The sequence below is a fragment of the Amblyomma americanum genome, chromosome 2 (assembly GCF_052857255.1).
Source record: "Amblyomma americanum isolate KBUSLIRL-KWMA chromosome 2, ASM5285725v1, whole genome shotgun sequence".
NCBI lineage: Eukaryota > Metazoa > Arthropoda > Arachnida > Ixodida > Ixodidae > Amblyomma > Amblyomma americanum.
Window position 1 is genome coordinate 49,682,474 of NC_135498.1, and position 25,386 is coordinate 49,707,859.

Here is a 25,386-nt window from a genome sequence, read left to right on the forward strand (position 1 = left end):
GTTAAGCGAGCGAGTGAGTGAAGTACAGAGTGAGTGAGTGAGTGAGTCAGTCAGTGATTGAGCGAGAGTTGTATACGTGAGTGAGTAAGTGAGTGAGTTGTATATGTGAGCGAGCGAGTGAGTGAGTTAGTGAGCGAGTGAGTGAAGTAGAGAGTGAGGGAGCGAGCAAGTGAGTGAGTGAAGTAGAAAGTGAGCGAGTGAGTGAGTAAGTGAGAGTTGTATATGTGAGTGAGTAAGTAAGTGAGTGAGTTGTATATGTGAGTGAGCGAGCGAGTGAGTGAAGTAGGAAGTGAGTGAGTGGGCGAGCGAGCGAGTGAAGTAGGGAGTGAGTGAGTGAGCGAGCGAGTGAGTGAGCGAGCGAGTGAGTGAAGTAGGGAGTGAGTGAGTGAGTAAGCGAGCGAGTGAGTGAGTGAAGTAGGCGGTGAGTGAGTGACCAAAGTAGGGAGGAAGGAAGGGAGAGTGAGTGAGTGTGTCAGTAAGTGAGTTAGTTGTATATGTGAATGAGTAAGTGACTGAGTTGTATATCTGAGTGAGCGAGTAAGCGAGCGAGTGAGTGAAGTAGGGAGTGAGCGAGCGAGTGAGTGAAGTAGGAAGTGAGTGAGTGGGCGAGCGAGCGAGTGAAGTAGGGAGTGAGTGAGTGAAGTAGAGAGTGAGTGAGTGAGTAAGCGAGCGAGTGAGTGATTGAAGTAGGCGGTGAGTGAGTGACCAAAGTAGGGAGGAAGGAAGGGAGAGAGTGAGTGAGTGTGTCAGTAAGTGAGTTAGTTGTATATGTGAATGAGTAAGTGACTGAGTTGTATATGTGAGTGAGTGAGTGAGTAACCGAGCGAGTGAGTGAGTGAAGTAGAGAGTGAGTGAGTGAGTGAAGTAGGGAGTGAGTGAGTGAAGTAGGGAGGGAGGGAGTGAGCGAGAGTGAGTGAAAGGAGTAGGGAGTGAGTGAGTGACCGAAGTACGGAGGAACGAAGGGAGAGAGTGAGTGAGTAAGTGAGTGAGTTGTATGTGTGAGTGAGTAAGCCAGCGAGTGAGTGAGGGAAGTAGGGAGTGAGTGAGCGAGCGAGTGAGTGAAGTAGGGAGTGAGTGAGCGAGCGAGCGAGTGAGTGAGTGAGTTGTCGAGCGAGTGAATGAGTGAAGTAGGGAGTGAGTGAGCGAGCGAGTGGGTGAAGTAGGGAGTGAGCGAGTGAGTGAGTAAGCGAGCGAGCGAGTGAGTGAAGTAGGGAGTGAGTGAGGGAGTCAGTCAGTGAGTGAGTGAGCGAGTGAGTTGTATATGTGAGTGAGTAAGTGAGTGAGCGAGCGAGTGAGTGAAGTAGGGAGTGAGTGAGTGAGCGAGCGAGTGGGTGAGTGAAGTAGGAAGTGAGCTAGTGAGCGAGTGAGTGAAGTATGGAGTGAGTGGGCGAGTGAGTGGGCAAGTGAGTGAAGTAGGGAGTGAGTGAGCGAGCGAGTGAGTGAAGTAGAGAGTGAGTGAGTAACCGAAGTAGGGAGGAAGGAAGGAAGAGAGTAAGGGAGTCAGTGAGTGAGTCAGTAAGTGAGTGAGTTGCATATGTGAGTGAGTGAGTAAGCGAGCGAGTGAGTGAGTGAAGTTGGGAGTGAGTGAGTGAAGTAGGGAGTGGGTGAGTGACCGAAGTAGGGAGGAAGGAAGGGAGAGAGTGAGTGAGTCAGTAAGTGAGTTGTATATGTGAGTGAGTGAGTAAGCAAGCGAGTGAGTGAGTGAAGTAGGGAGTGAGTGAGCGAGCGAGCGAGTGAAGTAGGGAGTGAGTGAGTGAAGTAGGGAGTGAGCGAGCGAGTGAGTGAAGTAGAGAGTGAGTGAGTGAGCGAAAGAGTGAGTGAGTGAAGTAGGGAGTGAATGAGCGAGCGAGTGAGTGAGTAAAGTAGCGAGTGAGTGAGTGACCGAAGATGGGAGACAGGAAGAGAGAGACCGAGTGAGCGAGTGAGTCACCAAAGTAGGGAGGGAGGGAGGAAGGGAAAGAGCGAGTGACAAAGCTCCTAATCACTTTCTATATGCAGGGCCGATCGTCTCCACGGGCACGTTTTCCACGTGCAGCCACGTTTTCACTTGGTGCTTTTCCATAAATCGTCGCAATAGTCGCATTTAGCTCCGCGACACCCGCTCGTTTAGCTCGCGACTCCCCCTTTTCTGCGAAGCAACCCTTACACGAACGTGCCTTACATTTCCCTGATATCTTCGTCACATACTCCGTTCCCTGCACTCTAGATCAAGGCCAACAGAACGCCCGTTTCTCCAGAAATTCTCAGCGCGCTATAACTCACTGGGATCCCTTCTCAGACAGCCGTTCTCGTTACTTGTGTTTCATTTTACCTCTAAAACAAGCAAAGCGGTCGGCACAACTGATATCGTCGGAATCGGCAGACCAAACAGAAAAAAAAAAAACTGCCGACAGGTTTACGTGGAACTCCACTGTGGGCACCAAAACGGCGGCCTTCTATCAATACAGCATGCACCGCGTGGGGCACCCAAGCGTCGGGGCGAAGAGCTACAGAGGAGCGCGTAGGCGCTGGCTGCATGCGCAGGCGTTGCTAACCGCAGCGTTGCTTATTTGAACAAGCGCAGAACGAGGGCCAGACAGAGGAAGAAAGCGGAACGCAACGGAAACAAGTTCAAGGCAGCGCTGGGCTCCTTTTCACAATTGGGACTAAACAGGCGCCTGTCCGCCGGAGCTGTTGTTTGAGATGCTGTCTCCCAAGCAGCGGGGGGGGGCTTTGAGAAACAGCTCCTCCGCGCGGGGAGGCCAGCCAAAGACGCAACCGAAACGGAGAGCGAGACATTGCGCTCTGTGCGGATACGCGTGTGAGCCTCTCAGAAAGTGTCGAAAGCTCTCTGATGAAGCCGTCTGTGCGCTGCGTTTGGATAACGGGTTAAGAGCGCCTTGCCTGACAGCGAGTCTCTGTTTTAGCCCCACTTTCCGGTGTAAAGTTTTCGCTCGCTTTCGAGGTTTATACAGCTCAGGCGAGGCGTCGCTTTCAAATCATACCCTGAAATTCTGGACAAGGGCATTTTTTTTCGACGAGGTGTAGTTTACGGACGCAATTCTCTTGCATAACAATCAATATATCCGCAGGCATACCTCCTCGCTACGGTCGTAGTTTTCTGTTATTTATTGTAAAGAAAGCACCCACCCCCAGGTATTCTAAGACAGTCCTAAATGCTCGCTGCAGAGCGCAGGACAAATTTTATAATAAGGAAGTAATTTACTCATTGGCATCCACCCAAGCGCAACCATACGGCTACAAAGTTAAGCTGTACAGCTTTCTCAGCAGCTTTCGTAGTTTCTGAGCCCGGGGTTCAAACCCCACAGTTTGTCCCTTAAACGTTTGACCAGCACAAACTTTAGAGCTGAAGAATATACTGTTCACACCACCAATGAGTTCCCAAGAGTATCTTACAATATTTCACATTTGCCTCAAAATTAAAAGTGGAGTCCAAAAAAGTCCAAAAAAGTCAAAAAGTAGTGTCCAGGGTTCGAACCCGACCGCGGCGGCTGCGTTTGTTGGAGTAAAAACGCTAAGGCGCCTGTGTGCTGTGCGATGTCAGTGCACGTTTAAGATCCCCAGGTGGTCGAAATTATTCCGGAGCCCTCCACTACGGACCTCTTCTTCCTTTCTTCTTTCACTCCCTCCTTTATCCCTTCTCTTACGGTGTGGTTTAGGTGTCCGCATATATGTGAGACAGATACTGCGCCATTTCCTTTCCCCTAAAACCAATTATTTTTATTAAGTCCAAAAAAGCTGGACCTTTATGCTCTGCTCGTCGCTGCCGGCACACTTATTTTTGCTTTTAGTGCTCCAAGCTTGCCCGAATTTTCGTCAGCGCCGATGCTGCAAAAGTGAATTTTTTTTCCTCCTTCCGTGCAAAGCAAACTGCATTTCGATACGAAAGGCGTTTTGCTCGTGTAATCCAATGAACACAATTCTAATTAATTAATTACCTGCAGAACTGAGTTCGAAAAACTATTATTTTTTGTTATTGTTGTCGACATAAATGGAGATGTGGATGTATGACAGCGGCGTCGCCTATTTCTTTTCGCATAAAGGAAGAAACCACTCTGTAACTGGCGAATTAAAGATGAACAAAACACAGCTACAACGCACTTATTTGCACCGTGCATACCGCCATTACAGTGGTTGCTAATTTGCTATGTTATGTCCCGCTGTGATAACCACGTCACTTTGGGCTTCCACAAAGGAAATATATGTATCCATAATGTATAATATGTACAATGTTTGTTGGTTGCTGGTAATATTGGCTCTATTTGTTTGGAATCATCGCGTCTAAAGCTTCAGCTATCCCCTGTGTCTTTTAGTGATCCGAACGTCGCCTCCATCGCCATAATATTCAAGCAGCTTCGATCCACGTGTACCTGAAACCTTTGTCAAAAATACACAAGCCACTAATTTGAATCCTATGTGGCGCTGTCTAGATCCTTTTGAATCGCCATCGCTCGAAGTCCCTAAGTGGGTGACGGCTCCTGCTGTCCTCAGCCCTTGAGAGCTTGGGAGTCCCGGCAGTGCTAAAAGAGTCCCACAGTAGGGCCTAATAGTGAAATTGGTGCCCTCTACATTTCTGGCTGCTCACATGCAGCCTTTGCCAGATGAGTAACCAGGCTGCATGGTTTGCTTCTAATTCGAATAGTAGAGCTCTTACAGCTTCCCTAAAGATAAAAAAGTTCTCTGAAGGTGAGGACAAGGGTTCTCCATACCATACAGAAATTTAGGGACTGAGGGCTGGCATAATAGCTTCAATATGCGACTGAGAAGCAAACCGTCCAGCCTGGTTACTTTTGGCAGAGACTGTACATGCTGAACCCCATTGGGTTGGCAACGCTCATCCACAACCCTGCGCGAAGTTGACAGACCCGTCGCGTCCAACCTCGTTTTTTTAAGTGAAGCGTTCGCCGACACAAGGCAATATAGCCGGCTGGTCTGTGCCGGACTTCATTTCGGACATCGCCTCGGCGTTGCTCGGCAATTTCGCGTTGCTTCCTCGGCGCTTGCATGCATAAAATACGCGAGCGTGCTCAAAACAAGAGCGCGTTTCGCGCGTCCGGCGCCCCGCGTGCACGCCTCGTCGTGCGACTCTTGTTAAGCAGGCACCGAGGGCGGCCGGGTCGAAACTTTGTATACGCTCGCCTTTCGTGTTGTCGGACTGCGGCGGCCGTGAAGACGAAGGGGCGAGCGACCGTTCGGCGTCAGCTCAGTCGTGCGCGCTGGGCAACGCCTCGACGCGCCGTCTCCTCTTCCGCAGGCGCCGGACGCGTGTGCGGAGGAGGGCTGGCCGGACGCCTCCGCTGCTCCAAGACGGATCGCTGTCAACGGAATTGGGATTCTTTCTCCGGCAACTCTCGGCGCGGAGCACCCGGATGCGCCTGTGTTTGTGCCTCTTTGCTTCCGTGTGTTGAGAAAAATGCGCATTACTTCATTTTTAATTTCCGATTTGCAATACAACTCAACTTGTATTTAGTTGTCTCTCAGGTTTTACTGCACTCTATCCCAAAAATGGTTATAACGAGACTAACCGCAGCACTCCGTCCTTGAGACAAACGGCTGGTCAGTCGGGAGACCAGCTTTGACTGGTGAGCCGTTTACAGATAGCCTCTCCGGAATTATTATTTATTCTTTCACGCGTGTAATGCCTGTAACAACTCTGTTTATCCGTGTAGCTAGCGTATCTGCCCGTTTTAGAATTTTCTGCCTTAAAGTGATACTAATCCGCTCCATAACAGCGTCTCTCTAAACAAGCACCGATTTCTGAGATGCACTTGAGGCAAGAGTACATATACAAATAAGATGTCCTAGACAAAGTTGCGAGTACGTTCTTCAATTTCGTCAGATGTACTCAGTGTTATAGAGACTCGGGCCAGCCATGAATCATATCGTTAAAGCGAGAGTTTAGTTAATTTGACGAAGCATTCGTCTCACGTAGTATATATAGCTGCTGAACATTTCGAGTACGTCTCCCGGGCCCATGGCTTTTGAATACAAGGCTGCGTTAAAAATTAAGGTTCGTTAGTTTGACAGAACAAGCTACACTGTAAACAGAAAGGAGTAAAATGAGTCTAGAACACTCACTTTCATAAAGGGATTACACTAAAGGACAGCTTAGTTCCTCTTTACTCCCATATAAGCATATTCGTGTTTACGGTGTTTACAGCGCAATCGATGCTCGTGCGGCGCGCTCTCTTTCAATCGCTACAGAGGAGAATGAAAAACAGATGTTGGCAACGCCGGCGTAGCACAGAAGAGCAGCTATAGTCTGCTCAGAGACAGCAAAGACGCTACAGGTTTCCTGCACCTTTCCGGCATCAGCCAGGATTGGAAGCCTTGTAATCACCCAGTCGTGCAACGTGTATGTTGGTATTTTCTTTGATTGAAACCTAACATTTCATTAGAATATCCTGTGGGTGTTGGGACTTCACTTAAAGGCAAAAGGAGGCAACCAAGGTTTTAATTAAAAAGTCGACGTTCCAAATTGACTGGGTTCCTTCATCAGAGGTGACAGCGGGCAGTCCGGCCTGCAGTTCTAAAGGGTTGACAAAGGTCGGAAGGGGATCTTCGGAAGGGAGCGGGGGTGTTGTTTAAGCTTGGGGGAGAGTGTAGAGACAACCGAAGATTAATTTCCTTGCTTGCTTGTCTTTTTGCTTCCTACCCTCCTATGTCTCTCAGAGTTCCAACCAAAGGCGGCTCCTTTAAACAAGACCGCTTAGCTTTTGCGTGCATAAAAAAAACTCCTTACTTCAATTTATGTCGTCTTGTGCTATAGCTCATTCTGTTCGGCACTATAATCAACCGCCAAGGCCACGGCGCTCATGTGTATTTCCACACCAAACTTCGTTGCTTTCACCCTCTCATGATAGACAAGAGTAAAATAACCTAAGAGCCAACGGAGAGGACAACAACAGAAAAACTCCTAGCCTTACTCGCTGTCGTTGCGTGAAATACGAGTGCGTGTCGAAACGGCGGTTGGGCGCGCGCTCAAATTGCTCGGTTACAATTGTTGCCAAGGCGCGCATGCAAGCGAACGACTGCGCCAGCGAGAGTTCCCGCTACGACGCCTTTGTTTTACGGTACCGTTCGTGCTCGAGGCGTTCGCCGACTCCGGCTACTTTTTTTTTTTTTTGCACTGGGTGGGTGAAACTCAGCCTACCCCTAACGCGCGACGCTGCCTGCGTGCAATCTCTTTCTTGTCACCCCCTCTCCCACCCTTCCTCTTAGAAAATTAGTGTCCCCTCACTTCCTCGGTGCCTTAGGCCTATCGCTCACCCTCTCTCAATTGTTTGCCCCGGCCAAGCGTCTTTGTTGCCCAACTCCCATTGTCCGTCGATAAAACAGTGTGTGGCCCGTTCTGAATCCTGCATCGTCAATTTGTTGTAATGCGGGTAAATGTTTAAGAAGGCTTACGTGTCAAAGCTGAGCGGTTAGAAAGATCAATTAGACGAAATCATTCAAGCCATGCAGCTTCCATACCTGCTTTAAGCGCTTCCTCCTTTCTGCTGATTGAGATCTGACAGATGCTCGCGCGATGTTCTTGAAGTCGATTACAGATGGACAAGTTTGGACGAGGTCGCGTTAAGAAAACCATGCACAGTGTTCTTCTCTTCCTGCTTTTTTTCCTCTGCTAAGTTTTTTCTTACCGTAATTGCGCGACGTGTCCTCAGTCTCTAGGGCAGACGTGCCTACCAATGTTATTATTTGTTACAGTATAATGGCAGCATGCACTATTGCTCATGTGCGGTAAAACATGCGCAAGAAAATACAATTTCTTCCACGGTCGAGACGTGAGCGAAACAATCTAAACGCACGTATTGTGACAGCTGATTATAATCGGCCGCTTCGATAATCACTGAGGGATTTGCCGGTCACTGCTCCAATTACCCGTGCTCCTATCCGTTCTATCTCATTGTCACTCCCTTTTATAAAAGGGTATGCGCGAGAGGATAGCTTACCCCCCTTTTATTCCAATGTAGGCGTATTGGTGTTCAGAGTGATAACATCAGAATTCCGAGATCCTAACGGGACGCCACCATTCATTTATCTATACCAGTACCTGCAGCTCCACAAGTGCATTACTACAGGACGAACATTTGAGAATTCGGCTATGCGAGAGACGTCACTCCGAGACCGAAGAAAGGGACATATTCAGGAGTGCGAAAGTGTTTGTAGCAACTGGCCAAGCCTAAAGAGTGCAAAAATTGCGTTACACAAATATTTGAGAAATAGTTTCCTGGAACAAACTTTCACTATCCCTTGGCTAGTGCAAGACGAAAATCTAAAACAGCTAATACTGCACACTTCTCAAGAGCCCCCAAATCTCATCATCATCATCATCAGCCTGACTATGCCCACTGCAGGGCGAAGGCCTCTCCCAAGTCTCTCCATTAACCCTGTCCTTTGCCAGCTGCGGCCACCGTATCCTCGCAAACTTCTTAATCTCATCCACCCACCTAACGTTCTGCCGCCCCTACATGATTCCTATAGCCCAGACCTGTCCGTGTAGCACTGTGAGAATGCCCGATTACGAGAAGTCCTTGATAGCGATCGAGTGTTCGATAACGATAGCGTTCGATTACAAGTGCCCGATTAAAATCTACATTGGAGAGAGCTGCCTGTACAGCTATCGTCTTAAAAACAACGAAAAGAAAAACCGAAAGCGGACGAAGGTATGGAAAAGGTAGCAAAAAAAAAGTTACAAAAATGCCTTCGAGCTATTAGCGCAGACAAGGAGAGCCCTGTCAGCGAGGTCCGCTGGTCGACTAATAGGCGTGTGCCGGTAATGTATGGGCAATTTGATGAATGGCCACGAAAATGGCCCCTCTCCTCAAGAGTATCGTGTGGTGATTTCCGTAGTTAATTTTTCTAGTCTAAACTTTTCACTTGTGGTGCACTAGCTCGGTCATTTAGCGAAACCCTACCGCTCCTGAAAATGTGACGGATGGTTTGTGATAGCATTGTAATCGCTGATATGCAAGCAGAGAACCCGCCGAAATTGTCTCGCTGATTAATTAATGTCAGGAACCTAATCATAAGGACCTCGTTTCAGGTGTGGTTTTCGTGATAAATCCCGAGTATTTTTTTTTTTGTTCTCTCATCGCCTAAGACTTTCCTTGTCCGGAAGCGGAGTCTTGGACATGGCCAAGCCATTCATCAACACTGAGGCACTGGGTGTACTAGGACATCGCCGGTGTTGCTTTTCAGGGGTTTTTTTTGGTTCCATTATTAACTCTTCGAATTTTTTATGTGCGTGAAATCTCCTGGGGCAATTTTCGGTAATGGTATCCCGCGCGCACGTCCCTACTGGAGGTTCCTAATTTTAAAGCATCCCTCGTATTCCTTTATATCCCTTCTTTTCTTTCCTTTAGTGCAGGGTAACAAACCGGAACTTGCTTCCGGTGAACCTCGTCGCATTTCCTTTTCTTAATGCTCTCTCTCGTGGCACGATTTCAGAATGAGAGACGCACCTGGTGGTAGTTATGTGCCGAAATTTAAAGCTTTGTAGCGGACACAATGAAACGAGTCGCGGTATAGCGCTATGCTGTATAAACAATCCTCATTACGTCAAGAAAAGTGCATGTTTTCATGAAGCCTAGTATTCAGGTAGAGCCAGCTGACAGCCATTACATGTCTTTTACACTTTATACTTCATTTTTTTTGCTTTCCATATAATATTTGCAGTAATCATTACTTTCATGAAGTTATATCATTACTCAATCTGTTGCTGAACGGCCCCAAAAATGCATAATTAATTATTCATCCCTTCCTTAGCCTCGATCATTTGTTGGGGTTTCTTAGCGACTTTTATTTCTTTACTGGCGTGCTCTGGACATGAGTGATTGAAGCAATGTCCTCGAAAGCATTAAATGCAAAATTTATCATAAGCGTCATCATTCGACCCTTCGATTCTTCTACCGGGCCCGAGAATTCGTCAGATCTGCCCTCGTAGTGGATGATATTTCATGGTATGGTATGGTATGGTATGGTATGGTATGGTATGGTATGGTATGGTATGGTATGCGGTGCGGTGTGGTTTAGTGTTGTGTTCTGTGCTTGCATGCTGGGGTGTGGTGTGGTATGGTATGGTATGGTATGCAGTGCGGTGTGGTTTAGTGTTGTGTGCTGTGCTTGCATGCTGTGGTGTGATGTGGTGTGGTATGGTATGGTATGTACGTATGCAGTGCGGTGTGGTTTTGTGTTGTGTGATGTGCTTGCATGCTGTGGTGCGGTGAAGTGCGGTGCGGTGCAGTGTGGTATAGTTCGGTGTGATGCCGTGTGATATGGTGTCTTGCGGTGTAGGGTGGTTCGAGGTGATGTGGTATGGTATGGTATGTTGCGGCACGGTGTCGCATGGGCAGATGTGGTGTTGGTCTATGGTATGGTATCGTGTGGCATGGAGTGGTGGGGTGTAATGTGTTTTGTTTAATGTAATTACTTGTCGTGGAGACCAACTATTACTCAGTTTAAACCTAAAGAACATTTTGGATTGGTGCAATCAGTGGGACATGAAACTTCACGCTCAAAAAACCGTATTTATAATATTAACTAAATAATCAGCCTATATTGTACCCCTACGCTCTTCCATCATTTCCACTTTTGGAGCTAACTGAATATAAACATCTTGGCGTGACGATAACTAATAACCTAAGCTGGAATAAACATATAAGTAACGTATGTGCATTGGTTTTTTTTAAACTTTGTGTCCTCAAGCACGAACTAAAGAATGCTCCTGCAGACTTGAAACTTTTAGCCTATTCATCCTTAATCAGACCCAAGTTAGAATACGCTTCCATCGTCTGGGACCCATTTACTAAAACTAACATTCAAGCACTTGAAATGATCAAGCGCAAGGTCATTCGATTCATCTTTTCAAAATACCGTTCAACCGACTCAACTACTACCATAATGCGAGCACACCGAATTCAAACATTGCAGGTAAGACGTAAAATTCTCAGATTAAAATTTCTTTTCCTTCTCAAACATAACAAGTTGTCAATGTGCCCGGATCCCTACGTCAAGCCATTTTCCTCTCCACAGCCAACAAGACATCGCCACTCCATTCACCTCCAGAACTAACCTATTTAAATAGTCCTTCCCTCGCACCGTAACTGAATGGAATACTTTACCTTTAACAGCACTACATGACATAGACTCCATTGAAGAAACAGAAGATATATATATATATATATATATATATATATATATATATATATATATATATATATATATATATATATATATATATATATATATATATATATATATATATATATATATATATATATATATACATACAGATTCATAATATGGTTTTCAAATATCGAGACAGAATTTGGAATAATTATTAGTGCGATTAACAAAGGAATCTGTCGGTTGCAATGATGAAGCCGTGAAGTACGCAAAACCCTGAGTAAGCTCATAGATCCCACAATGAGGCCAGCAATTTTTTTCGTATTCTCAGTTATTTTCCTCGTCTTCCCCAGCATTTATCATCTTACGATCCCAGTATAGAGATGTGTGCCCCCTACTTGGAGCACAGGCGGCTGGCGGAGCAGACTTTCGAATTTCTATATGGCACTTGGATCATCACTCTGGCAGCAACATCGCCAAAGAAAAATAGCATCTTCCGATTCCGCGACCTTTCTCGAAGGAGCCATCGAAAGCAACCTGAAGAGGTTTTCTCAGCCAGGAAGGAACAAAGTTTTGTTACGAGCCAACCTCGAAGCCTCAAGAGCTGCTTTGTTACCGACAGCTCTGGGGAAGAGCTCGAGGGCAGGCTGATATGGATTGCATCCTGGGAAATTCAAGTCTAATTTGAAGCCAAAAGAGAATGAGAAAGAGGGAAAGCTGTTAAGTGTTATGAGGACGACGGCGTTAACTCTGCGCAGAGTTGAATAAAGTAGGAGGCTTTGTTGTTATTCCTCAAGGCAATTTCGAAGAGAAAGTCATTGGAGCAGAGGTGAACAATATTCAGTCTGTGAAGTTTCTGCCTCAGGAGCGTCAAATGGCTGCAGTATATTCGCTTCAGGTGCCTGATTTACGTGATTACGTGCCCTGAGTTGACATCTGAGGCGTCACCACGGGACTGACTAGCGGCTGTATAATCTGCCACCAATAGTCACTTGTATACCGACAAGTACCGCCAATATAACAAGCAACGACCTCAACTTAAGCTTGTCATGCTTCCGAAATTGAACCCTTACGGCAACAGCCCACGACTGAGGAGTTTGAAGCATAGCTTCAAAGTTGCATAATAATAATAATAATAATAATAATAATAATAATAATAATAATAATAATAATAATAATAATAATAATAATAATAATAATAATAATAATAATAATTTGTTTTGGGGTAAAGGAAATGGCTCAGTATCTGTCTCATATATCGTTGGACACCTGAACCCCGCCGTAAAGGAAGGGATAAAGGAGGGAGTGAAAGGAAGAAAGAGGCCGTAGTGGAGGGCTCCGGAATAATTTCGACCACCTGGGAATCTTTAACGTGCACTGGCATCGCACAGCACACGAGTGCCTTAGCGTTTTTCCTCCATAAAAACGCAGCCGCCGCGGTCGGGTTCGAACCCGGGAACTCCAGATCAGTAGTCGAGCGCCCAAATGGTTCATAATGCAGAATGCGTTTGCGCTGCGGCGAGTATCTGAAGACTATAGAGAAGTATGCAAGGGTCCATAATGCAGAATACGTCTGTCGCTGCCAGTGCATGCTTCTCTATAGTCTTCAGATACTCGCCACCAATAACTTCAACCCCCCCCCCCCCCACCTTTTTTTGTCTCCCAGTCTGTCGCTTTTCCGAAGCAGTGGCCACACAGACACCGCGGCCCCAACTGAAGGAAGGAAGGCGATACATAATTGAATCGCCCGCTCGCTCAGCTGCTCCCCGCTTCAGCGTGCGCCAGCAGGAGACCGCCTCATTTTACGAGGAGCCTGGAAATCATTACGGCTTTTGTCTCCGCGGCCACGCGCCGCTCGCTGCTACTTCCAGACTCCCCCACCTCCACATCCTCCTTCCCCTCTACTTCCACCACCGTACCATTTACGTAATGAGTGCGCGAGCGGCCCCCACTGAGCACACACGCGCACATACACACGTATGGTCGGCTTCCCCGCCGTGTTTTTTTTTTTCTTCCGCCCGCTTTGATCGACTCGCCACACACGAGGCACAGGATCGGCGTCTCCGGCGACGGCTTCCAAGGCAGCGGCAACGCGCTCGCAGATACGACTGTGCGCTTGTGTGTGTGTCTTCCAAGGCAGCGGCAACGCGCTCGCAGATACGACTGTGCGCTTGTGTGTGTGTGTCGCTTCGGAAAAAAAAACGGGGTGGTCTCACACCATTATCGTCGGCCTCACGAGGCTCGATCGCAGCCACTGCATAGACTGTGCACGCGATGCACTATTTGTATGCGTGCGCTCAGCTCATGCGGGGGCCAATCGTCGACGCTTTGCTCTTGGTCGCTGCAGCTCGCGTCGACGCATAGCCGAGCCCAATTGCTACGATCACCCAGTGCCGCAAAAGCCTTCATCGTATGAGCTCTCGCACTGAGCAAGGACACACACGCACATCATCTGTCGATTCAAGGCGGGTGCGCAACAGCCACCCCAAAAGCCCGTTAACGTGCGGCGAACAAACCTGTACACACACGCCTTCGCAAAGCGCGTACAGAACATATAGAGCTTATATAGCTTTGGTATAAGCAGGGACTAAGCATGCGTGCGCATATGCGGCTTCCAGAACCTCTCCCCCCAACCCCGTCTCCTCCTCTGATTACCGCGTTGCGTGCTGGCCTCGCTGCCTGCCCGCCACCGGAGCTGGCCGGGCCGTTCGCGATCACCGGTGTGTCGGCGGTGGCCATGTGTTTGCCCGTCGGTCTCTCCCTCGCAGTAATAGAAATGCAATCGGGGCATTTATTATAGAAGGACGGGTCATTGATTAGCCGCCCTCACGGTCTCCCCCTCCCCACTCCCAATCGCGAGACTGGCACTGCACAGAGCCGGAGTGGTTGGCTCTGTCCCCGCACTGCTGTCCAACTGCACACACTCTTATGCTTTCCTTCTTCTTGCCTGCACCCCCCACAAGACAGACCGCTTCGAGTGCGTGAGCACGCGCCGACTGTCCTCCTCAGCTTCGTGCCCTTCCAGAACCTCCCTCCTGTACCTCACTCGCAGCTCATTTCCCTCCTGGAGTGTCTCGTCTTGATCGCTTAAGGGCCCTTTCCCGTCGGTTTGTTTGCCCGGCCCGAATTGAGCCCGGAGCCCCCCTGTACGAATGGCAAGTAGCTGCTAAGGGCGAGCGGGGAGATTTTGCTGAAGGGACATCGATGGCTTCTGGGTTTCTGGGCGAGGAGGCGCTTCACGCGCTTCTGTATTTGTGTACACAGCTTGAAGAGGCGAAGGAAACGAAATTAGGAGTAAGGCTAGGCCAGAGGGAAGAGGAACTCGCCTCCACTTAGGTGTTTTCCTCTCTGCTACTCGGCGGGCTGGTAGTTCGTCGTCGTCCCTCAAGGACGCTATGGCTGCGCCTCAAGTGTGGGCGCACTTTGTGATGCCCTATCGAAGAAGAGTCGGTGCGGATTTCGATTAGCCTGCTCCGATTGTGAATCCCTGCTCCGATTGTGAGCGTCCACTTCTCTTTCGGTCATATTGCTGCGCTAATTCCTCCGTGTCAGTTTGCTCGAGCTGGTCCCTGACTCGCAGATTTTTATACGGTTTCACCTTCTAGCGTGTTCGCACATTTTTGTTTCCTTCACCGGACTTGCTTTTCTTCTAGGCGTTCTTAATACCGTGAGGCCTCGGGTCACTTATGGCGACAGAGTAGTCTGCAAGTAGTCTAGGCACTTGCGCTATAGCTCACTATCCCGCTAACGCGGCCGCCAATGCTTACAGCAGCCCAGGGTATTCGGAGGTCCAGCGTCGGCTGTCTCCTATACAATCAACTTTGCCTCTTCCCCTGCCGCTCAGTCCGAACCTTTCCATTTCCTCGCTATCTCCGTTCATTCTCTCTGCCAACCATCTTTGTTTGCCGTGGCCCTCGAGGGAGAATTTGAGAGAGGGTGGTGAAGACAGAAAGGGTTCCCCACTTTGCCGAATGATCAGCAGTTTGGGCTTTCCCCCGATGAACCGGGCATGTCTGGTATAAATTGCCGATCATTTTCGCTCGCCTAGTGGGCCCGGCCGTCTGGCCTCCTTGACGTACTACTGCCTCCTTCTTCTTGACGTACTACTGCCTTCTTCTACGGGGCTGCTCTCCGGGCGCTGCATTTGTTCCTTCTTTATAGGCTATTCTGACCAGAAAGCAGTTTTATACGAACTGGGTACTCCTTTTGTTGCCTCTTGTTTCCACCCCATCTATTTTTTTCCCCGGGCTCGCACGAGGTGTCTTTGTACCTGCATTAACGACTGCCTCCTCATTATTGCAAGTTTTTTTTTGTTCTTCATCGGTTATCCCGCCGTTTAGGTAAGGAGAGGGGTTTAGGATGTATCGGATGGTTATCCTCTTATGCAAGCGGTTTGGCGACTTTCACCAAAATGTCAGGGTAGGCGGGCGCCTTCAAGGTCGGCCCAGCTTGCGGCGACTGTGGCATTAGATGTAATACACTTTGCGAAATCGCATCGCTGGCAGTTTCCACCCGGGCGGGTGAGTGGGAGAGCGTGGCAGCCTGCCATAGGAACAAGGTGATGCCATGCTGGCCGAACGATTATGCTTCATGTGTAATCTTCGATTGCTTCCTGGGGGGCGCAGTATGGCGAGTCGGGTCGTGGCGTCTGGCAAACGCAGACAAAATGGCGGCGGCTACTTGGCGCGTTAAGGGCGCCAGGGAACGCAGGGAATGTTACTACAAACGTACAAACTAGACTTAATGCAATATTACACTGCCTTCTTTGTCTGACCTCGACCTGCAAGAACGCCTGGTGCACTTGCGACCACCCCTCACCTCGTTTCCTAATTATGCATGCATATCTCTGGAATTATTCAGTAAGTGGCCCCGGATTATTTGGTGCGAAAGCGTAGGTTGCTATGGAAGTGGAAGGCGAACTATCGAGTAAAAAAGAACACACAACCCCAGTGTGGCCCATGGTAGCCCTTCCATAGTACTGCATGCACAAAATGCAGCATTGTATAGTCTCGGCGCAACTAGTGCGGATTGTCTACCAGTAACACTATCCTCGGAAAAGTCTGGCATTTTATTTAGAGGAGGAGTTACACTGCAATCTGAACCTTAGTAATTTAAAATTAAGCTTTCTCATTAATTCAGTTCGAAGTCTCTGTACAGACCAAGAAGTGAGAGATGAAGTCCGGTTAATCATATTTGGTCTGCATTTTTTTTTTATCATGAACGACCGCTTGAGGCATTTGTGCACTTCTCAAAACTTTTTTATGTAAAAACCATTGAACGAACTAGATATCGCTAACACATCAGTGCACTTGCTCTTCCGCAGTCTTTGCAGTACAGCCATCAAAGATACAGAGCACTCATGCAGAAAAGATTTCCGTACATCAATCATGATCTCCACCCCCTTCGCTTTCACATATGCACTGGAACGTATCTTATAAGTATGGGAATGGTTAATACGCTATGTAAAACGCAAAAACATGCTCTATTAGCACTTAGGCTACTTAAGAGCCGAAAAAAAGGTTTTTCTCGCTTCGGTGTGCTTAGTAGTTTACGCACAGGTGATTTTGCTGAAATCTATAAATAACCAATGCTTTCTGACTGGCTTATCCTTGCTGTTATCCAGAAATATAATAGCATACGCCTGCACTGGCGGATAGGAGAAGGATCGGGTGGCGTAAGCCTGGCTAATAAGCATATTATTTTTCAGGAATAAAATGTAACAGACTGGAATTGGAGCAGAAAAGTAATTCGCCGTCGTAGTCGCACCCGCCGCGGTGGCTCGGTGGTTAGGGCGCTCGACTACTGATCCGGAGTTCCCGGGTTCGAACCCGACCGCGGCGGCTGCGTTTTTATGGAGGAAAAACGCTAAGGCGCCCGTGTGCTGTGCGATGTCAGTGCACGTTAAAGATCCCCAGGTGGTCGAAATTATTCCGGAGCCCTCCACTACGGCACCTCTCCTTCCTTTCTTCTTTCACTCCCTCCTTTATCCCTTCCCTTACGGCGCGGTTCAGGTGTCCAACGATATATGAGACAGATACTGCGCCATTTCCTTTCCCCAAAAAACCAATTATTATTCAATTATTATTATTAGTCGCCCGAAGAGGCAGTGCGCGTTCCTTGCCGCTCCTAGCGACTCCTCATTCTTGCTTGCAATCCCAAGCGTCGCCGAGCTCGAGTGGTAGCTATACCGCGCCTTTCTTTTCGTTCGGCTCCTTTATAGGAAGTTTCAAGGGACTTTAATTATAGCAGGGTAGATAAAATGCCTGATCATGGAGCCTCATTCTAGGTAGTGTAGTCCCAAGCAGCACAGCCCAATATTGGAAACGTATCGACAAAGGTTGGTCCAACACAGTGAAACCAACCATTTCAAATATTCAGCCGATTACCTGTGCTGATTGGGCCGGCATTCTCAATCTCGTTGACGGTTGACGTAGGTAGCAGGACCAGAGGCTTTCCGATTCGTTTGCAGCAGTGCATGCCAGGGGCGTAGCCAGGGCAGCCCCCCCCCCCCCCCCCCCCTCCGAAATTTTTTCGAACTGTCACGCACCGCTGACCAAAACAACCACCGGCGCCGGAAGTCATTCTGGATTTTGCCACCTACAGTGTCTATTTCAGACTAGAAAAGACATTTTGGCGCGAACATTGCTGACTCGGGTTGGATTCCGTGGCACTGCCCACGCACCTGGAGTCATGTAACGCAAGGGGCCCCATCCTAGCACAAACTTTCAAGTTCCTATCAATGGCTGGCTGTTGCGACTAAAATTTCGGTGCAATTACTCGCAATGCATGACCGGTGACAGCTGCTGCTGCGCAGTACACTGGAACGAAGGACAGCGGGTCTGAGATTTTTCCCTGGTCGTTGCATGCGTACAAAAATGTAAAGGTTCTTGAACGACAAGCATTCATTAAAATATTTGTCCTCTACTTGCTAATTTCACGGCCTTCACGTTTTTCATATCATGCAGCGGCATGCACTGCTTTGCTGCTTCCGGACCGGCATAGCTCTAGACTTCGTGTGATATTTTCCTTACTTAATACGCAAAAACATGGAAGCATTGGTATCAGTTATGTCTGCCACGAGTGAACGATAAGGGGGTAGTTGGTATGACATGATTACAATACATAAAACTGAGCAGGGGACAAGACACAGAAGAGAAGCAAACAGTAAGAGCTCGTCCTCTTTCCTTCTCTCCTGTGTCTTTTCCCCTGCTCAGTTTTATGTCTTATACTCATGACTGCCACGATTTTGAAGACATACGAATACATTATTTTATTTTTAAAAAATACATATTTCACTTGTCTAGACAGTGCGTATCGTTATCTAATACACAATGGCATTGTCAATGGCAATGCAGTTATTATTGTTGCGTTTGATCCTTCCACAAATTCCATGAAGAAGCCATGCTGCAACATGAGCCCCCCCCCCCCCCCCCCCCTTTCCGAACAAAATTTCTGGCTACACCACTGGTGCATGCAGAAGGCATTTTCAAGTGCTTTTTTTTGTTTCAAGCTTGTCGTCGAAATGTTTTCGTTTCTCACTGTTTACACAGACAAATGTCCACGCTTTAGCCAGCGTCAAGCTCTCCCACGGCGAAGCTGGCTACCGATACTTCATCGGTGATGTTTTCTATCAGGTGTGCGGTATGTTTAAATAGAGAATTATAGCATACCGCGATTCGCGATCCGCTTCTACGGGGTGCCACCAAGGAGACACAAGCTTTCTACATCCTCCTAAGGTGTCACTGCGCGTGCGCAGGTTGCTCTGACGGCGCCAGATGGCGCAAGTTGTCGGCGAGCTGAGTGCACGCTTGCCTCGTCAGGGCCAGTCAGCTCGTGTGCGCTGGCTGAGCGCGGAAGCGGATTACGATAGCGGGTCTCGCTATGCTATAACTTTCATCAAATGAAATAAAGAAGACAGGAAGTCAGACTTGGCTTGAATGTAATGCGCTCGCTTTTTTTTTTAATTTTTCTCTCACCGTCAGGGTGACATGAGGTTCTGCGTGGAGACCGCAAGAAGTCGGACCACCCACGACTTTACACAAAAACCGCCGCGGTAGTGTCCGCGTAACAGAAAGACACGCTCTCAAATCACGCACCACGCGGGTACAGATCGAATCGGATTGCAAAGGGGACGCGGCTGAAAACGGGCAGCCGGTACGTTGCCATAAACAAACATAAGACGCGAAGAACCATCAACAAAATATTGAAGAAAACGGATAACAGGCACACACAGACACGCACTTTCGCCACAACACACGCTCAGAACGCGGAAGGGGGCGCGGACATAGTGTAGGACAGGAACAAATCTTCTTTTGTACAGAGAAACTAAATAATAAATAATCGCCCCCGAAAACGAATACAAACGTAAATTCACGTATATGATAGAGCCAGAGGTTGGTGGTGCTGCTGATGTTCAACACGACTCACTGCGAATAGTGTGTGCGTACGTTTGCGCTTCGATGGCCCCGGCTTTCGAAGACTAAATTCTGTTAGACAACCCAGCCTCGAATGCAAAGGCATCACAAGCTCACGCATTCCAAGCCAGAATAACTGCCCCATTTAGTCCGTGGGAAAACTGTTTATTGTCTTTTCTTTCATTTTTTGCCTACGGAAGTAGTTGCTTGCAAAAATCCTAATAGACATTCTATGCAGACTACCTGTTGTCTTTCTATGGAGAGTCAAATGAATTTTTCTTAGGTATGCTTGCTGTTTCAGGGTCAGTGGTTGTGGCAGTGCAGTTAGTCCCCAATAGGACTAACCTCTGCAGAAATTTAGTGTTTTCTGGCTTAGAGTGCGTGACTGCGCTCGACTCCTGTTGCTCCCCTGACTTCCAAGTTAGAACTCTACAGCATGAAATGCCCCCGTACAAAAGCATGCCCTATGGGAGTTTTTCTAGGCGATATTCTGGGGAACAGGAGAAGCGCAGCAAGCACGCACACACGCACGCACACTGAAATGGCCGCGCGCGCTCTACACCAGAAAAACATGGATAGAGACTAACTGCACCGTTTAGTCCTAGCAGGCAATGGTTAGTCCGTGAGGGGACTAACTGTGGCTGATGCCCCTTCAGCACTTGACTCTGAAGGTAGTAATAGCCGCTTCTTTGGGGACTGATGGCTGTTGAAACACAGTTCGTTCCCTACAGATCAACCCCCGTCCTCCCCCAACCCTCGGTCCTCTCTGGCTTAGAGCGCGCTTTGCCAAGAACCTCGCACCGACAGGCAGCACTATAGACAGCGCTGCGCACTTTCCAACGTGCGAACGTCTTGTTTGCTTTTGCGTCGTTTTCTTTTAACGCCGTCTTTGTATGTTTAGTGTTGTGTAAAGATGCAGGCATTGACTAGACAAGGTATACACGCAGGACTAACCCGCCTCACGTCCGAGGCAGCCGACGCGGAGTATTGCATAAATCCCACAAGAAAACAAGGACTGATCCTGCTGCCCAGGGTGGAACTATACATCGTATTCTATGCACTCATATGCGGTGCAAGTACAGCGTGAGCTCAGAAGGTTTATTCTCTGAAGCTTGTTTTGCAGACTCCGAGGGGTCGTGTAAATGGCTCAGCAACCTAATTTGTGCATCATCACTTTATGGGAAGGAAAAGGCTCAGCATTTAATTGGCGCACTTTTTACTTTCCGCGCGTGCGGAAATGCGTAGCGGATCTTAGGGCCCGATGGTTACTGCTCGACTATAGCATCATTATTGACTGTTCGTTTTGGTGAATAACTGTGCCTGCTTGAACATTGTGCCAACAAATGGGCTACGGCTTATTTGGCATGCACGTCACCATTAAAGTGGGAAGCCAGATAGCCGCAGATAGCAGCTCAATTGATTTCGCCCGAGCCTGACAGCTATGCTACAGAGAAGCCTAATGTGAGGAATAAACACTCTCTGCAAATGAAATGTTGTTAACAACTGGCAATCAAACATAGTTACAGCATCGTGGTACTGCGAGTGACTTTAAGTGCTGCTGTGTTTAGAGTAAAATGGCATAGGTGAATTGCAAATGCACCACATGCCACATAACTGCACATAAATGAGCCTCTTTATCTTGCATCATATGCACAGAACGATAGCACAGGGTGGCTGATGTTGAAAGCAAGACACCTATAAGCACTTTTTGCTTACCATTCTACAACTTGAACTGTCTCATTTTATTGCGGCTGTCCTCATCGTATTTATATTCTCATCTTTTAAACTGCATATCAAGGGTGATGAATGGTCTGGTATACAATAGATCCTTAGCATAATTTTTCTTTTGTAACTAATGTGCGTGACAATGGTTCATGCGTAGGCCAACAAGACGAAACGACCTGGTGGTGTACGCGGCTACTCCGGCTTATAGCTTCCAGAATACCAGTGTTACGTAAGTTGACTCCTGGCTGCTTTCGTTGTATCGTCACCGACAAGAGGCGAAACCACATCGCAGGAGAAATCCCCTCAGAGTCTGACTGCTGACACTCGAGTCGCTGAGTTTCACGACACCCGGGAGTTCGCAGGAAATGCGACTATGAAGGAAAAAAAAATGAAAAGTTGTAGACATGGTGGGGAACAGGCTACCTACAAAGTATTGATTGCTGCTATTCTTTTGCAAAGACTGTGAAACGTCCCCGGAGTACGGGCATGTTTTGCCGAAAAGACACTTCGGCGTATAGTCAGCGCAGCACTTCAGCACTTGCACAGTCTTTCGCCGGAACAGCGTTCATGTCCAGGCTTTCAGAATAGTAAACCGAGAAAAAAAATAAGTGAAGCACACAGGAATGAAGTGAGAGAAGAAAAGAGGTTGAGTCCAGTTGTCTCCCTCCAGAGCGCCAGTAACACACCGCACGGCCGCGACAGAGTCGTCAACCGCCCGCGTACGTAGAACACCCATCATTCCGTCCCGTACGAGGATGTGCGTATCGCGTTGTCCGCACAAGGTCCCAAAAGGAAATGCGGCACGACACCGGTGCTCCTGGCTTGTTGCCGGCAGTCACGCCACGACTCAGTCATTGCCGTCGGCGACGTCTTCCGAGTCGTGGCCCATTCTGCCGTCTTCCAGTGTGGAGGAAGAGGAGTTTGCCGTGGCAGAGGAACTGTTCCGCATGGCCGTCGTCGACAGCGGACTGCTAGGCGCTGACCTCTCCGAAGACATCGGGTCTTCGGAGGCGCCGTCTCGAAAGATGCACATCTTCTCCTGTCGGAGCCCTCCGAACGGCGGTATCACACCAGAGTTCTTGGTGGTCGGAGGCGATGATGACTCGGGTCGCGGCGGCTGATGCGAACCGCCGGTGGATGGCGGGGGAGCCGGGGGTTGCTGCGGTGGTGGGGAGGTGTCCCCGGATGCCGTGGGCAATCGCCACGCGGGGAGCTGGTACGGGAAGAAGCGCAGTCCCTTGAGGTGTTCGTCGGCGGCTGCTTTGAGAGGACTGGGCGCCTTCAGGTAGCTCTGTTCGTTACCCATCAGCAGGCGTTGAACGGAGAAGGGGTTGAAGCCGTACGGCGAGGGGCGCCCCGTGGGAGACGTGTTGCTGGACGCGGCCGCAGCGGCCGCGGCCGCAGAGGACACGAGCATGTCATGGAGCATGAGGCTCTGCTGGTACAGGCTTTGGTTGTACAGGTACTGCAGCGGGAACGAGGAGTGACCCCCTCCGCCCGCGGCTGCAGCGGCGGCCGCCGCAGCGAAAGGCAGGTAGTCCCCGAGTCCGCCGGAATGCTCGGGCGATCCAGGTGAGCGGCCGTGCAGCGCCGAGCGCGGCGACAGGTCGCCTCCGGGTCCCGCCGACGAGGTTTCGTCGGCCGAGAGTGACTGCTCCGTCCGCCGGTCGTCGTCGCTGTAGTACGAGTCGTCCACGTCGATCTTGGTCGGGCAGCTCACGTCACTCGGCGCAAGTGCGCCCCCCGGAAGTGACTTGGAGGCCGGCGGCAGCGCGTACTTCCTGCGAAGCGCAGACGGCAGGAGAAGGAAGCGTGCGTCAGTTCCTCAGAAGCATACGCTAGCCTCAAAGATGCGCTTCATTCACAATAAAGGGCATAGTGCATGTAACTTATAAGAAGCAAGCAACAACTTGATCGAGGGGCGATGACCAACGTTTTGTGATAAGAGTTGTCTCAGTCTGCACTTGTCCTCACCCAGACAAAGAGAAGTGTTCTCGTACAGAAACACTGGTAAACCGGATAGAGGCTTCCCTCCATCCGCCTGCTCAAGTTGGTACTTGAATAATTCCATCTTTCCTCTTCTTTCATACCAAGCAATAAACAAAGCGCATTAGCGCAGCCCAGTTAAACTATACGCGGAATGAAGAACTAGAAGCGGCATAGCAGGTTCACATTGCCACCTTTCATGCACACCTGCAGTTTGCCATGCAACGTGCTATAAATCAAAAGCCTCTCCGGAAGAAAATTTCGGAATAAGGCGATAGTAAAAATGTCGTATGCCAAATCGATAAGCAACGAGAAGCTACTTTTTACACCGAGACTACCGCGGCAATCATTCAACAAGCGACATATTTCCCTCGCTACTTCGGCTTGACCTGCAGCCGGCGCTTTTCTGGAGTCATCATGAATAATGCGACGGCGGATGACGCTTGCACAATCTGGCTTGAACGCCATATCTTCAATAGGCGCCACCATGTTTTCTGAGAGACACCCCGATAGGCTCCGGTCAACGCATCGCTATGCGATGTCCCGTGAGGTTCCCGCTTAAATTGTTTCGACTGCCGCTAAAATTTGCTAGGGAAGAGCGTTGCAGAACCACTGCTCGGAATGTATCTCAAACAGTTTACGTTGGCCAAAAGGTAGCGTCACAACTCTTTTACTTACTTCTTGTCTTTCCTCGCAGCACCAGTTTCTCGGAATCCTTTTGCAAAGGGGTTGTTGTCAATCTTCAGTTGCGTGATCTGCATGACAAACAAACAACGGTGAGGTTAAAATGGACGGGTTTGTAGCAGAACTGGCACTATGCGAAGGAATGCGCTAAAAGCGGCACAAGAAGACAACACACACACACACGACACAAGCGCAAACTAACAACTGCTTATTCCTTACGGAAGATGCGTTTATATACGCAACGTCAGTTTTTGAAAATGCAACCTTCCCATCATCAAACACGTCACCATCACCACGACACAGCATCTGCACTTATGTCAATTTCGGTTTTTGTAAGTGCAATAGAAGGAGTGCTTACACACGCTCCATTTTCCGCCTTTTCGATTGAAAACGCTTCGACTATCTCTCGTTCAATCCTTTCTTTCTGTTTACCTACAATTGTGGTCCTGTGGTCCGTAAGGAATAAACAGTTGTTAGTTTGCGCTTGTGTCGTGCGTGTGTGTTGTCTTGTTGTGCCGCTTTTCGCGCATTCCTTCGCATAATTATCAACCAACTGGCCCCGGTAATAGCTTTGCGAGAGCTGGCACCTTTACAACATCTCATCACCACTTATATATGACAAACTACGGACTATCACATGCGCCTCACTAAACACACCTGTCGAGTCAGGGCAGTTCAGTCGCTTATGCATTTGAGACACACATCATCTGTTGCAGAGTTCAGGCTATCATAAGCTTATGTGGTAGGTTAGGGAACGTTAGTGGTAGAACAACAAAGCTTTTTGCGTTAAGACAATGAGGAATACGACTTTGATATACTGCAGAGCAACAGGCTGCGCTGCACACCTTCTCGTTCTGGTAGGCGGTGACGGCGATGAATTCAGTCTCCTTGAACACGTACGTCCGGAAGGTGCTGTACGGCAGCTTGAGGATGTCGTTGGCCCGCACCAGGTGGAACCGCGGCTGGTACTTGTGCATCGAGTTCAGGATGGTCTGCTTGAAACGAGAGGAGACAGCGCTGGTTTAATATCGGCTTATCCGGTTATCCTCTCGCCAAACCAGAAGACGAGCGAAACTAATTCACCGAAATTTAGCCGAAGGTACTTCAGCTATTCAAGTATATCGAATAGTTCGTCCCACGTGAAGATAAGCAGAGTCACTTTCTGAAAGGTAAATGGGCAAAAGCAACGCCACTCGGCAAGAACTATAGCCCGCTATTTTTGCGCTGCTGTAGTTCTCTATTCTTCCTTTCAGTGTGTAAGGAGGAAAAAGAAGCAATAGCTGCTCGGACAGCCTGAGAAGGAATCTTGCTCCATGCGGCCGTTATACCAAAGAGGATGCGTATAATATGATAGACATTTACGGCAAGGCATCGCTTATAAACGGCGCACAAACTTTTACAACTTTCCTGTGAATATTATACACCATGACAACACACAAACTAAACAACT

The 25,386-nt window shown here is 48.7% G+C and overlaps 1 protein-coding gene across 1 annotated transcript; it reads right to left on the reverse strand.

Moving 5' to 3' along the window:
- Positions 1-20,771: 20,771 nt before the first annotated feature.
- Positions 20,772-24,925, reverse strand: LOC144121188 (uncharacterized). Its single transcript, XM_077654260.1, has 3 exons — positions 24,782-24,925; positions 23,931-24,007; positions 20,772-23,047 (listed from the first exon to the last, which is right to left on the reverse strand). The coding sequence occupies exons 1-3, from the start codon at positions 24,911-24,913 to the stop codon at positions 22,114-22,116; spliced, it is 1,143 nt and encodes a 380-aa protein (XP_077510386.1). The 5' UTR covers positions 24,914-24,925; the 3' UTR covers positions 20,772-22,113.
- Positions 24,926-25,386: the final 461 nt, after the last annotated feature.

Bases quoted from the DNA above. Each gene is read 5' to 3' on its own strand.
- LOC144121188 (XM_077654260.1), bottom strand. From the start codon at position 24,913: ATGCACAAGTACCAGCCGCGGTTCCACCTGGTGCGGGCCAACGACATC. The intron at 24,008-24,781 runs GTGTGCAGCGCA...TTTGTCATGCAG, and splicing joins CCGCCTACCAGAACGAGAAG to ATCACGCAACTGAAGATTGA. The intron at 23,048-23,930 runs GTAAGTAAAAGA...TGCGCTTCGCAG, and splicing joins GCTGCGAGGAAAGACAAGAA to GAAGTACGCGCTGCCGCCGG.